General features: G+C 31.2%; 3 protein-coding genes across 4 annotated transcripts; 1 reads left to right on the top strand and 2 right to left on the bottom strand.

Annotated features, from left to right (window-relative positions):
- The first annotated feature begins 1,561 nt into the window (after positions 1–1,561).
- On the top strand, positions 1,562–5,365 carry LOC139526665 (uncharacterized). Its single transcript, XM_071321827.1, has one exon. It carries the CDS (start codon positions 1,562–1,564, stop codon positions 5,363–5,365), a length of 3,804 nt encoding a protein of 1,267 aa, XP_071177928.1.
- A 1,077-nt stretch (positions 5,366–6,442) lies between these two features.
- Positions 6,443–9,224, bottom strand: LOC139528596 (ABC transporter F family member 4-like). Its single transcript, XM_071324631.1, has 4 exons — positions 8,444–9,224; positions 7,661–7,801; positions 7,279–7,460; positions 6,443–6,589 (listed from the first exon to the last, which is right to left on the bottom strand). The coding sequence occupies exons 1-3, from the start codon at positions 8,672–8,674 to the stop codon at positions 7,290–7,292; spliced, it is 543 nt and encodes a 180-aa protein (XP_071180732.1). The 5' UTR covers positions 8,675–9,224; the 3' UTR covers positions 6,443–6,589; positions 7,279–7,289.
- Positions 9,225–10,004: 780 nt separating this feature from the next.
- Positions 10,005–12,574, bottom strand: LOC139528595 (uncharacterized). 2 transcript variants are annotated; one of them, XM_071324629.1, is made up of 4 exons: positions 12,251–12,574; positions 11,979–12,068; positions 11,711–11,783; positions 10,005–11,405 (listed from the first exon to the last, which is right to left on the bottom strand). In XM_071324629.1, the coding sequence occupies exons 1-4, from the start codon at positions 12,572–12,574 to the stop codon at positions 11,233–11,235; spliced, it is 660 nt and encodes a 219-aa protein (XP_071180730.1). In that variant the 3' UTR covers positions 10,005–11,232. The 2 variants fall into 2 exon arrangements, with proteins under 2 accessions (XP_071180730.1, XP_071180731.1); XM_071324630.1 differs by having other exon boundaries at positions 10,005–11,191.
- Between the last annotated feature and the right edge of the window lie 2,485 nt (positions 12,575–15,059).

Here is a 15,059-nt window from a genome sequence, read left to right as displayed (position 1 = left end):
ATTTCAAACACCCATGACTTCAATATGTGTCGGTCCAACGGGTTCAGGAAAAACTACATACATTAAAAGATTATTAGAGAACGCTCAGGAAATGTTTACAATACCACCTCAGAAGATATACTACTGTTACAGCATATGGCAAGATGTCTTCGATGAATTGAAAAAAACTGTCTCCAACATTTCATTTCAACTGGAACTGCCTGATGAAAGTGATTTTCTTGTTGATAAGGATATACACACATTATGGATCATTGATGATAAAATGGATGAAGTAGTGGACTGTAAACTGATGCAGAAGATTTATTGCGTTTTAAGTCATCACACCTTAACATCAATTATTTTTATACTACAAAATTTATATCAGAAGGGGAAGGTTATGCGATCAATCAGTTTGAATTCTCACGTCTTTTTTCTTTTCAAAAATGGTAGAGATTCACTGCAAATACAATCTTTAGCTCGACAAATGTTTCCAGGTCAAGTTCGCTTTTTCATGGACGTTTACCAACGTGCAATTAGCAGACCATACAATTGCTTGATAGTGGATATAGCACCAGGTTCAAACCCTGAATATCAGTTGCGCGCAAATCCTTTTCCGGGGGAGGACACGATTGTTTATCAACCAAAATGATTTTAAAAGAATCAAGTAGAAGCTTCCTTAAATTATTGGCGAACACTACACCTGAACAATCTGCTCAAATCATAAAAAGCACGGACCACAGACAATTACAACTATTAGTAGAAATAGTATTCAACTGTCTAAAAAGCGTCATACCATTGTCTGAGAGGGTTAAAAGGAATCTTTCAACTTTTGCAAAGTTCATTCGTGCTGTGGTAGTTAATAATATAACACCTCAGTTGAGGAGAAAACGTTTACTGAAGATAATTGTTATTATTCCAACATTGATATCATCTTTTTTCAAATACTATGACTCGGGAGTTAATACTATTACCCAAGGAGAAATATGAAAGATTGATGAATATGTCCAACCAATGTGAAATTGTTAATGTGAAAGAAAAAGAAAAGGAATATGATGGTAAAGATAGTGACAGTATAAAAACAGAAATAAACCTAGAAGAAGATGTAACCAAACAACATGGTAGTGGTCAGGTTTTGCAAAAAACAGAATTGAAAAATTTAAAAGAAACTGTAGATCGATCAAAATCAGACAATCAAGAGGAAAATAGGATGGATGTTGATGAATATGATGGTGCAGCAGAGGGTAAAGCTATCAAGATGTCTCCTGAAAAATTCTTAAGAAATGTGGAAAAATCGCAAAATCGCAAAAGATTAAAGAGTAAATGGTTATCATTTCATTTGTAATGAAGAAGTGGATTATTTAAAACTATTGGAGACTTCAATCAATCACTTGTATTTTTCTTTAAATTTGTCTATATTTATATATGTATATAATATATTGTCTATTTGTATATTTACACTGTGTACCTTTAAATTTAATTAATAAAATAAATATTTAGATAACATATGTTCGCCTATTAGTTCTAGTCCACGATCGCGTAGTATATATAAAACGTTGAAAGTGCTATTGATATCACAATTGTCATGGCTGATGATCATTTCTGCGAGGATTTATTGCGTCTTTATCCTGACAGTAACCCTCAATATCAACAGCAGTTGCGAGAGTTAAATGATCGATTGAGTGTTGATAATGACAACAGATCAAATCTTACGGTTAAGGTCTATTCATGTTATTATTGTAAACTTCTGTTTGATCACCCTTCCAAACTGAAGAGACACCAGAGAAACAGTTGTACATTTCCATGTCGACAATGTGATAGACATTTTGATTCAGCGGAAAATTTGTTTAAACATAGCAACATCGATCATACAACTTATCAGACTGGTTCAGGAAACACTGATTCAAATTCACATACTACAATCAAACATAAAAGTGTGGATAAGTCTGCTCTCTTGGGAATAGCACGAGCTCGTTTCATTTATCCGAATGAGGATAATGGGGAAAAGTATGATCTTCTAGCATTTTTATCTGGAATTAAGCATGAGGTAAAAACTCATTTACAAGAGATGTGTGATGAACTCGGTCATATTAAGTGGTATATGAATTGTCTTGTGCAAATGATCAAGCCGAATGGAGGTGAAGGTGGTAATGATTTAAAGAATAATGCACATTTTATCTCGAAGACATCGAATCTAGTTGATAGAGCAAATATAGATGATGAACATGATATTAATGTGACATATCAAAAAATATTCAAAAGTTTTGATGAGTATATACGAAATGGGAGCGGTTGGTCATTAGATCATATTAAACACATTGAGATTAATACAGCTAAATATAAACCTTTAGGCGGTGGATCGTATATACCCCTACCAAGAACTCTTGCTGCAACCAGAGCGTTACTCAACATAAGAAACTTAGATGAAAAATGTTTTGTATATGCTATTATAGCATCCATACATCCTACGTGTTCAGGTGACCCTTCTAAAGTGCATCACTACATCCCATATGAACATGAATTGAACATGGAAGGTATACAATTGCCCGTTGCACCATCATTTGTGAGTAAATTTGAAAGGCAGAATAACATTTCAGTAATGGTGTTAGGATTTGAAGAGGGTGAATTTTTCCCCCTCCATGTAACAGGTCTAAGAGAAGCTCATCATGAAGTTGACTTATTGTATTTGAAAAGTGGGAATAAAAGTCACTGGTGTTTGATTACAGATCTCAATAGACTTTTATATCGAACAAAATGCTTGGGACGCAGTCATAAGTATTGCAGATTCTGTTTATCAGGTTTCACCAGTGAACATACTTTAGAGAAACATATAAAATACTGCTCAAAATTTGAAGCTCAACATGTGACATATCCCACCAAGGGGGTAGACGATATACTAACATTTCAAGATCACGCCAAACAGTTACAAACATCATTTGTTATTTATGCTGACATGGAAACATTTTGCGAACCTATGGTTACTGAAGAGCCAGAAGATAATCGAACCAGCACAACGAAATTAACAAAGTTGATACCATGCGGGTACGGTTATCAAGTTGTTTGCATCGATGACAGATACACTCAACCACCTAAAATATATAGAGGTGAAAATGTTAGTGAACACTTCCTTCATAGTCTTCTTGACGAAAATAAACGTATAAAGGCTATTTTGAACAATCCTGAACCCTTGTGCATGACTGTTGAAGATGAGGAAGATTTTCAATCAAGTACACATTGCCACATTTGCATGGAAGAATTTACAGATTCCACTATCCGCGTTCGAGACCATGCACATGTTTCAGGTAAATTTCGTGGCGCTTCATGCAGAGATTGCAATCTTAATTTTAAAGAACACACATTCGTGCCAGTTATATTTCATAACCTGAAACAGTTTGATGCACATTTAATCTGTTCCTCGATAGGTATTTTCAAGAGTGAAGAAATTGGCTGCATAGCCACGAATGCAGAAAAGTACATCAGTTTCAACCTATCCAATCTGCGCTTTATCGATTCATACCAGTTTTTGAATTGTTCACTAGAGGAATTGGTATCGTCAATGTCTAAGGAGAATCCGAAAGAAACATTTAAACATTTTACAAAAGAATTTGATGATGATAAGCGGATTGCTCTTTTGTTGAAAAAAGGAACATATCCTTACGAATACATTGACAATGCAGCAAGGTTCAATGAAACTGAATTACCCTCTATAGACAAATTCTACAGCAATTTATCAGAGAAAACAATTAGTCAAACCGAGTATGAACATGCGCAACGGGTATGGAATCAAATGAATATTAAGAATATAGGCGAATATCACGATCTTTATCTAAAAACTGACGTTCTATTATTAGCTGATGTATTTCAAACTTTCAGGAAGAAGTGGATAACGAACTATTCCCTCGACCCTGCAAATTATTACACTCTTCCAGGGCTTTCCTGGCAATCTGCATTGAAAATGACTGGTGTGAGACTTGAGCTATTGACAGATCCTACAATGTGGCTCTTCTTTGAGCAGAGTATACGAGGAGGTTTAACAATGGTGAGCTGCAGACATGCAAAAGCAAACAATCCCTACTTGAGCAATTATGATCCAGCTTTACCAACTTCATACTTGATGTATGTAGATGCGAACAATTTATACGGTTTAAGCATGAGCATGCCATTAGCTGTGGGGAAATTCCAGTGGTTGTCAGAAGAGGAAATAAACGATTTCAATGTCTTAAATGTATCCAATAACGCTGACATCGGATATGTCATTGAATGCGATTTGGATTACCCAGATAACTTACACGATCTTCACAATGATTTTCCTCTTGCAGTTGAAAAAGGAGTGATAACAAATGAAATGCTTTCACCTCATTCACGTCATCTGTATGAGCAAGCAAATGATGATGGGAAAGAATACCAACCGAGCACCAAATTGCTAGCTACTTTGAAAGATAAAAAGCATTACATCTTGCACTATGTGAATCTAAAGTTATACCTCAAACTAGGTTTGGTTTTGAAGAAGATTCACAATATAGTTTCATTTGAACAGCGTCCATGGTTGAAACAGTATATTGACTTCAATACCGAAATGAGGAAAAAGGCTACTAGCAATTTCGAGCAAAAACTTTTTAAAAATGGCAACAATGCTATTTTCGGTAAATCAATGGAATCGTTGCGGAAACATATCAACTTCTCTCTCTGTCATAGGTGGGATAAGTTTCAAAAACTTACTGCAAAATCATCATTTAAAAGCTTTAAGATATTCAACGACCACTTGTGCGGCGTGCTACAAACCAAAACAAAAATTTTCTTCAACAAACCAATTTACCTAGGACAAATGATTCTCGATCTGTCAAAGGCGCACATGGTTGATTACTACTACAACCACATGAAAAAACTATACAAGGAGAATGTAACATTATGTTACACAGATACTGACAGTTTCATTATGCATGTGAGAACTGATGACATATATAGAGACATGTCGTTAAACAGTGAGCTATATGACTTTTCAAATTATCCAGCTGATCACCCTCTTTACACCAAAGACAGGAAATCGATTATTGGTTTATTCAAAGATGAATGCAAGTCCATTCAAATGGTGGAATATATCGGACTAAGAGCAAAAATGTATAGTTTTATCACCGCAGACGACAAGGAAACTGTAGTAGCAAAGGGTATTAAAACCCGAAATGTTAGATTCGAACAATATAAAAACACCTTGTTCAATTGTTCTCCACTACTCTCGCATATGTACACTTTGAGAAGTTTCAACCATCAGATTCACATGGTGAAGGTTGTGAAAAGTGGACTATCACCATATGATGACAAGAGACACTTGCTGGATGATAATGTGCATTCGCTAGCATATTTTCATAGAAAATTAAAAGAAAAACATTAATACAATTGTAAATTGAAAAAAAAATCCATATCCGTAATAAATTCAAGAAAAAGAAAACACACTGTACAATAATTATATAATATTTTATTTCATGTAAATAAATATATGATTTTATAATAAAATATATCAACATATTTAAGTTTTATCCGTTTGCTATCAACCTGGGGAAGTGAAATACATAGGGCAATGGGGAGTAGCATGGTAAAATGGCGACTTTAACTTAAAAACCCCAATGAAAATACATAACTTTAAAACCCAAATGGACCTTCAAACAAACTTCAAACATAATGACAATAGGACAATGGGGAATAACACCTTCAAACATTAAGGCAATAGGACAATGGGGAATAACACCTTCAAACATAGGACAATGTGAAATAACACCTTCGAACATTAGAACAATGGGGAATAGCACCTTCAAACATTAGAACAATGGGGAATAACACCTTCAAACATTATGTCAATGGGGAATAACACCTTCAAATGGGGAATAACACCTTCAAACACACCAGTGAAATACATTGGACAATGGGGAATAACACCTTCAAACACGATGAAAATATTACAAATAAATTTTAGATTAAAATATAAGAGACATATTCTTTGGTAAATTAAACACAATTATGAAAATGGGGAATTACACCTTCAAACGCACCAGTGAAATACATTGTGCAATGGGGAAAAAGACCTTCAAACACGATGAAAATATTACAAATAAATTTCTTAAATTTTAGATTAAAATATATGAGACATATTCTTTGGTAAATTAAACACGTGAAAATCGCATGTTTAATATTTTCCTTAAAATATCGGAAAAGTTCTCCCTATTGAACGAAAGTCCGAGTGAATTTAAAACAGACCCTGGGACGTTCTTTAAATGAATGAATATCTCTTCAGATGTGAAATGGCTGCATTCCCTTATCATTTTATTTAATTGATATCTTTGATCAAAAATTTCCTCGGCAGCATTAAACACATCTAATTCGGCAAATCCAGGATTTAAAACAAATTGAAAGTCTGCATAATCCATAAAAATAATTAAAATTGGTGAGGGAATTTTACAAAAAAAATCTCTCATTTGAATATCACATTTTGTTGTTAATTTATTATAAATACATGCAACAGATAAAGTTCTTAATGAAGGTGGAGCTGACCGCTTTCGTTTTTCACTCAGTGTCTTTTTTTCTACTTCTTCTCCCATTGTCCTTTTTCTGTTCTGATTGGCTAAAAGAAATAAATAAGATACATAAACTCTAGTAAAATAGTTTTCACATCATAAATCTACAGATACATGCATGAAAACAAATGAACAAAGTGCGACACCTGTATTAAGAAATTGGATTTCATAATGGAGATTTCTAAAATAAATGAAAAGGATGAATTGAGTAGTGCAAATGTGGAAGAATATTCACTTAAAATGACAGATGAGCATGATTACAATTTTATCAATATGGATACAGCTGAAATCAGTGACCAGTTTCCACAACTGCACTGGCTTGGTGCAAAGATGAAAATTGTCGGATTGTTATTCTGTTCGATAACTCTAGCAGTTATATTAATAAATGGGCCATTAAACAGTGAAAATGATCCTCCATTCATATCTGATGATGTTAAACGAAACAGTAGCGGAAACGATTTATTTTGTAATAAAATGGACACTTTTGCTTTATCTGAAGATATTTTTGTAAATACATGTATATTGAATAGTGAACTGTTTGTATTATTGAGAAATGATCCTCTTAGAAATGAGATCGCTTTAAATCAAAGGCAATGGTTTTATCTTAAAGCGAGTATTTCACATATTGATAAATCAATCTTTGATTGGAAAAATGTTGCTAAGTTATAAATGATTTCTATCCTAACTATTGTATATAAGAACATATTAGAAACAGAATAAAAATTTGATCACTTACTGGTGTTATCTTCACTCGCCATCTTCAACTGCTTCAGAAAGTATGAATCCAGCTCCAGCTGTTTTCTTTTTCTTCTTTAGCCCCTTGAACGGGCCAGATTCTGCTGCAACAATCACCTTTCTGACGTCCGACTCTGACACTCCCGCCTCCTCATCGCTATCGCTGATAGCAATCACCTTTCTCTAAAATAAGAATATCATAATATAGAAAATCATCTTAAAATTTTAAAGTTATTTCAATGTTTTCAATTTTTTTTTTTTTTTTTTTTTTTTTTTTCTTTTTATGGTACATTTAATTGGATAATTACTTTAAATTCATAAACTTGAAAATTATAACTACTTATTTTGATTTACATAGAAAAAAAAAACAAAAGTTGTTTTACCTTTCTTTTCAAAGTAACTTTTTTTACTTCTTCTTCTTCTACTTCTTCTTCTTCTTCTTCTTCTTCTTCTTCTTCTTCTTCTTCTTCTTCTTCTTCCTCTTCAACAACTATAACCTTCTTTTTCCTGCTAGGTTTTTGCAGCTAAAAAAATTAATATATAATAAAAACAATTGAACGTGTAAGAAATCATATAAATCAACGTTTGCTGTGGGAAAGAAATTCGTATTTATTAGCGGTTGAGAAATTTACCTAGAAACAAAAATGTTGAAATATCTGCAACTGAACGTTTATCAAAACATTTTTTACTTGCTATCAATAACTTTGAAAATTAATACTAACAGTGGTGAAATCAACCCAGAAACAAGTGAAATATCTGCAGCTGAACGCAAGCCGCTTGTAAATACTCTCTATCAATAACTTACTTTTAACTAAAACGTTTGTTGTATATTAAACCTATAAAGTATATATTTATGTTCAATTATTTGCTGTTGAAGGATAATTAGAACGTTTATCATATAGTTTTTACTCGCTTTCAATAACTTTGAAAATTATGTGTACTTACTAGCAGTAGTGAAATTTACGAAAAAACATATAAGGTGAAACATCTGCAGCTGGTGCTTTTATTAAACACTCGCAATATCTTACTTTAAAATAATTTTGTAGATCGCTCCTATTTCTTAGAGAATAAAATATATATCACGCTCAACTATTTGCTGCTGAACGATAATAATTTAGCTATATGTTCATGTAAATATTTACTGCTAAATATTAGAAATCACTAACCTGTTTTTTTATTTCTGCCTCAGCTTTTAAAAGAACTGGCTTCAGATTGCATAGCTCTTTAAACTCATCAGTCCCAAGAGTTATGCTTCTGCTACTTGTTAAACTGCCTATGTGGATATAAACATATCCCTTGTACGGTGTAACCGCAATGTTCTTCTTTCTTCCAAAATTCAACTCAGCCCGCTCTACTTCTCCACCAAATCCCCTCATGTACTCAACCTGGTTCATCATTTTTATCGCTTTATGATAGAATTGAGTGTACCGCGTTAATAAAGGAATAAAGCTTCCGTTTCATTAAATTATGAATAATAGTTTCCAACACTTATTTACTCCTAAAGGCTCGCCAACCTTCCATTATCCATGTTACACCATTTTATTAATTCATATGTAATTTCAGTGTAGATCTGTCCCGATCGCGATTTTTCATGTCAGATTGATCTCCAATATTGCGGCAGTATTTGGATAATACACCTTCTGTTTACATTAAATCTTAGTTCATCAGTTTAAATATAAAGTGTTTATCACCTTTCAAATTTGAAAAGTGATCATTACTCAATAAATTTTGATTGTTTTTATTTAAGATCAATTATATATTATAGATTTGTTCGAACCGGATTTTGATGGTTATTTTTTACATCTCATTACTATTTTTTCTCTCTATATATAATTTTTCCTTCATTAAAACAAAACCTATTTTCTTTTCTTTTCTTTGGATCATATTTTCAAATGGTAAATCGAGTTGGATTTTGACGATTATTTTTACATCTCATTACTATCTCCTTTTTTTTTCTCTCTCTCTCTCGCTCTAATTTTTTTCATCGTTAAAACACCTTTTTTCTTTTCTTTGGATCATAGTTTCAATGGTGAATCCTATCTCCTTTTTCTCTCTCTCTATTTTTTCCTTCGTTAGAACATAAGCGACTTTTTTCTTTTCTTTGGATCATCTTTTCTTTGGATCATATTTTCAATGGTGGATCATATCTCCTTTTTCTCTCTCTCTCTATTTTTCCCCCTACATGCTACTTTTTTCTTTTCTTTTCTTTGGATCGTAGTTAATTGTTTTGCTCATGACTTTTTTGCAGCTAGCTAATTTTTCCCATGTGTAAATATTTCATTTGATAAGATTTGAGATTGAAGCTTGTGGATTACCATCTTTTATAATTAATAGTTGATAAAAATGTTTTAAGCAAAGTTTTTGTTTTGCAAATTTCTAGATATGCTCTTTTCTTTTCTTTGGATCATTGTAAATGGTGAATCTTGTTTTGTTCATGACTTTTTTTTCAGCTAGCTTCTTTTTTCCTGTGTAAATATTTCATTTTCTTGACAAGATTTGAGATTGAAGCTTGTGGTTTGACCTCTTTGAAGAGTTGTCTCATCAGCAATTAAACCATATTTCTTTTATAATTAATAAATTTAAAGTAGATAAAAATTAATTAAGCAAAGTTTTTGTTTGCAAATTTCTAGATGATATACAAATGGTGTCAACTGGTAATCATCCACATTGATTGGGGTAGCAATGCAGTGGGAAAAGTTTAAGAAAAGTCTAATTTATTAACACATATCAAATACAAATACTTTATTCCATGAAACAACATAGTAAGTTTCAAAACAAATCAAGTTTTCTGCACTATTTATATAACAATTGTAAATAATATAAACAAGAGAACTATCAAATGAAATTTGGTTATAAAAAACTTACATCATTTGTAATGCACCATTTTTTTTCACATAAAACATGTTATAGAAAGCACCATGACAGCGGTTACAAATCAAGAATTTTTATATATTTATCTCTAGGTTTAACTTAATCATATAGCACTATAAAAAGTAATAAAAACAAAAGAAAAAAAGTTTAAGCAAACACAATATGATAAAATATGCGATAATATGTTGTAATTAAATTTGGATGCTGTAAATTCTCATATGAAAAAATTCCAAAGATGAAAATGATGATAAAGTAAACATAAAAACAAAAAGTTCTCCAAACATTATATACATATATATATTATTTACATATATACAATAATACCAATCATATTTGTTTTTTAATTTAATTTATTTCTATTACAAAACTAAACATATGTAAATGGAAAACTAAAAAGAATAATTTAATGAAAGGAATAGATTAATAATGAACTTTAATACCAGAGAAAGTAGATTATTTAATGAAAAGAATAGATTTATAATGAAATTTATGGTTTGAATGAGCATGAAACATATAAACTAAGGTGAATTTATAAAAACAAACTACATGTATACTACTATTTACAATATAATAAAATGAGAGTAGAGAAATGCGAGTATAATCAAAATCTTTTCTTTAATTAAAATAAAGTGTAACTAATCCAAATAAATCAAATGAAAGAAAATTGAAAAGTTTTGGTGATATAATTTTTCATAATATAAGTAGATTTGTAGAATACATCCTCATCAGTGATTATTAAAATTTAGATAACAGTGTATAAATAAGTTTATAAAATTTAGAAAAAAGATTATAAAATTTAGAAAAAAAAAAATAAAAAAAATATAAAATTTAGAAAAAAAATTTAAAAAATTTCATAAAATTTAAAAGTTTAGAAAATTAATCATAGGTTAGTCTCTGTGGCCGAATAGATATCCTGTTTGATCTTCTCAATATTCTTGGTGGTTGTTGTTGTGCTGGGGCTACTCGTCTGTTATTTTCACGTGGTGGAAAAAAATAATTTATAATTTCTTGAAGCCTTTCATAAATTGCGATGAGGATATATTCTACAAATTAAAAAGTAGTAAATACAGAGATAGATATTAACTTAAACAGTTTTTTTTGGTGTATTAACAAAATCTGCAATTTCTATTTCGGATAGTGAATCTGCATCGACATTGAAGGAGAATTGGTGTTGGCGGAAATTGGTTTTTGCAGTTCTCTTCTTTTTGCAGATGCAAAATAACATCAGCGACAAGAGCATAACACATGCTAGAGATGCTGTAAAGATAAATTTGAATATGTCACTTACTTTAAAAATTATAAAATATATTGATATATATAAATAGATTAGACCATTGGTTTTTCTGTTTGAATTGTCTTTATAGCTTACTGTTTGGTGTGAGCTTTTGCTCTGTGTTGAAGGTCATACTTTGATCTATAATACATTGGCACTCATACCGCATCTTTTTCTTATTTATAAATAAGTGTTTTTATTAGAACATGTATATATTTTTATTTTATTTATTTATTTTATTTTTATATTGTTTGTCAATCAAATAAATAAATTAAATTTAGATACTTACCAAAAATCATTATAAGAATGATCTTAATATTATCTAGACCCTTGTCTTCCTCCTGTGCATGTGGTGTTGACTTCTGAAATAAAGAAATAAAATCATGTATTTCATGAAAATGTTGATATTAAAAAATCTTATCCTTCACATTTTAATTTGTTTTTAAGCACTATACTATAGAGAATACAAATTGACTCGTTCATGTACATGTATTTCCTAATAAAAATAGAAAACAAAACGGACGTTTTAATTAAAAAAATATCAGATAAATGCTTACCAGTTGTTTATCAGTGGTGCCGATTGACAATGTGGATCCTGGTGTTACTCTTGTTGCTGCTGTTGTTGTTGTAGAAGCTATGACTCCATTCTGTAAAAAAAAAATATACATAATGTAAGAAATGTTTTACACAATAAAATTAATAAATAATATATAAGATCTGCTCATAGTTTAGGTTGTTTCTAGTCACTTTACATATAGAGACAATACTACGTGATTACTTTAAAGCTCTTATTATTCTGTTATTCTTTTCTAATTTCCTATATACTTACATCACAATGTATACCATTAACAATTGTTATTGTTTCTGGTGCTGCTAAAACATTGCTGCATTTAGAATTTCCTTGTTTGATCTCAATTGAATGCAGGTCTCTATTATTTGCAAGGTCCAATTGTCCGGCAACAAAAAATCTTTCGAATACGACTTTCTTTACATCTAGTCGGATTCTGGTGTTGTAGAGCCCTGCTCCAGTCCATCTGCAATGGAGAGTATCCCCCTCCACTGTGCATACATCTCTCAATTCATGCGAGCATGAAACAGCTGACATTGTGAAACAAATGATGATGAATATAAACATGGTGTTGATGGGTGACATTTTGCAAATATTTTGAGGAATTAAATACCCGGATGAGAAATAAAAACAATAGTCTAATTAGGGAATAAATTAGGGGTAATTAATTCCGTGATATATGGTTGGGATAAGAGTGGTAGATGGATAAGGTTTAATTAATGTTTGAGTATGGATTGTTTTAATAAATAATAATAATAGTTTTTACAATATACGCTAGGGTTAGGGTTAATTAATATATTTTCAATTCTTATTCATTTTTGTTACAAATGAAACTTAAAAGTTTTATAAAATTTCTTCTCTCAACGCGAAGTCATTTAATCTTCTATTTTTTCAGTTTTACTTTTAACTTCTTTATCCAAAATATTAACAATTTAAATTGTCTATATGTTAAATGCGATGGAAAATAAATCAAAACATTCTTTTATAAGTGAAAAAACAAAATTTTCATTTAATATTATACAACAGTTATATTATGTAATTTTCTTGACGTCCGCAAAATGCAACGTGTGAAAAAATCAAAACAGTCTTTTATATTTCTACAAATTTTAAAATCCAATATTTTGATATTATTCAACAAATATATTATACAATTTTGCTAGCGGGAACAAATTTTTGTCAACGTGGCAAAAATATTTGCTGCTGCCACACAATATATACTACTGAAATGCAAAATTTAAAAAAATTACTCGGGAGAAAATCGCATGACATTAACGTACAACTTTACTTAAATTGTATTCTAAGGAACAGAAAATCATTTCGTTGAGAAATCAAGAATGTGCCAAATAAGAACAATTAAATAAGATACCATCGACGACAAAACAGGTAAATGAGAGAGAGAGAAAAAAATACAGAAGAAAGTAAAACATAAAATATAAAATTGAGAATGGAAACGGGGAATATGTCAAAGAGACAACAACCCGACCAAATTAAAGAGCAGACAGCAGCCGAAGGCCACCAATTCAGCGAGAATATCCTGCACCCGGAGGCGCGCCTTTTATAACCATCCAATTCCCCAAAAAAATCAAACTTGACAATCAAATATTGTTATCGTAGAATTTTGACAGACTTTAAAATCTTACAATCATTGAAAATACGCAAAAGTTAATTTGTTAAAGGTTGATATAAAAAGATTATACTCCCTACAGCCATATTTAAAGTTAAAAAAAAAAAAAAACAAGTATAAAAAAAAACTAAACATTGTAAGGGTTTCTCCTCTTCAGTGCGATTTTCATAATAAAAAAAATCTTGTTTTTTCGACCGGTTAACATTATTTTAAAACAAATTGTGCATGAATGCATACGCGTGGACTTGAATGTAGCGTAAAGCCCACAATTTCTGTTTTCACAAAACAACATACGTTTTCCTTATATATATTTCCATTTGTCTAGAGGTCCCCTGGAATACACCCGTATCTCCTTTTATTTACAGAAAACCAAGTGTTAAACTTGTGGTTAAGTTGTTAAATATAATGGACGTCAATATTACAAAACGTCAATTATATAACATGATTTTGACGTTACGACATTACCAAAGGGGAAGCCGTGATGAAAGAAAAGGTAAAATCAAATGGAAAGAAGATAACATTAAACTTTTATAAAAGACAAATTTTAATACACCAAATTATTTAACAACTGTTACGATAAAGTTTAATTAACTAATGGGAATGCATGCACACTATAAAAAGAAAAATGTACATTGCTCTTTCGTCTGACACATTTTTTACGTGTTCAAGGATTCTGTGTTGGTTGTTCATCAAGGTGACGATCGTTAAATATCTTCACAAAAACCCGAAAGTCAGGTTGTAGCCAATGTTATCAATAAACAGTCAATGAATAAATATTTTTTTTTTTTTTGATGATTTTTGTTAAGGATAAACGTACACAAAGGACTTAGTTAAGTATATATGCATGAACTGCTTCAATCATTTCCTTAACATCATAAATGCCAGAAACCCGTTTCATATTACTTTAAAAAAAAAAACATCAAAATTTCAAATTTATGTTTAAAAACAATCTAATTAAAAACCGATCTCTTATCGCTCCCGTTTTCTGATATGTCGCGTGCCCACGCGACATATCAGAAAACGGGAGCGTTGAGAGATCGGTTTTTAATTAGATTGGTTTAAAAAATGGTCAAGTGCATCTCTTTTAGGCAACGATTGTCCTTAACGATTTTAACAATTCAAATATTTCATGTATTTTTGGTCTTTATGTTCTCAATTTTTCTATATTGCTTGAAAGCGTCCCTGATGAAATTTATTCTAGAAAGACGTGTTTCGCACATTGTATGACATTGAGAATGGAAATGGGGAATGTGTCAAAGAGACAACAACCCGACAAAAGAGCAGAAAACAGCCCAAGGCCACCAATGGGTCTTCAACACAGCGAGAGAAAAAAAAACCCGCACCCGGAGGCGGGCTTCAGCTGGCCCCTACACAAAAATATGTACTAGTTCAGTGAAAATGGACGTCACACTAAACTTCGAAATCTATATAAATGAAATAAAATTA

The sequence above is a fragment of the Mytilus edulis genome, chromosome 6 (assembly GCF_963676685.1).
Source record: "Mytilus edulis chromosome 6, xbMytEdul2.2, whole genome shotgun sequence".
Taxonomy (NCBI): domain Eukaryota; kingdom Metazoa; phylum Mollusca; class Bivalvia; order Mytilida; family Mytilidae; genus Mytilus; species Mytilus edulis.
The sequence above is the reverse complement of the archived record's forward strand: the minus strand, read 5'-3'. Positions and strand labels throughout refer to the sequence as shown.

Bases quoted from the DNA above. Each gene is read 5' to 3' on its own strand.
- LOC139528596 (XM_071324631.1), bottom strand. From the start codon at position 8,674: ATGATGAACCAGGTTGAGTACATGAGGGGATTTGGTGGAGAAGTAGAG. The intron at 7,802-8,443 runs GTTAGTGATTTC...TAATTTTTTTAG, and splicing joins AGGCAGAAATAAAAAAACAG to CTGCAAAAACCTAGCAGGAA. The intron at 7,461-7,660 runs GTAAAACAACTT...TTCTTATTTTAG, and splicing joins AAGTTACTTTGAAAAGAAAG to AGAAAGGTGATTGCTATCAG.
- LOC139528595 (XM_071324629.1), bottom strand. From the start codon at position 12,574: ATGTCACCCATCAACACCATGTTTATATTCATCATCATTTGTTTCACA. The intron at 12,069-12,250 runs GTAAGTATATAG...TTTTTTTTACAG, and splicing joins TTAATGGTATACATTGTGAT to AATGGAGTCATAGCTTCTAC. The intron at 11,406-11,710 runs GTAAGTATCTAA...TTATCTTTACAG, and splicing joins CATTCTTATAATGATTTTTG to CATCTCTAGCATGTGTTATG.
- LOC139526665 (XM_071321827.1), top strand. From the start codon at position 1,562: ATGGCTGATGATCATTTCTGCGAGGATTTATTGCGTCTTTATCCTGAC.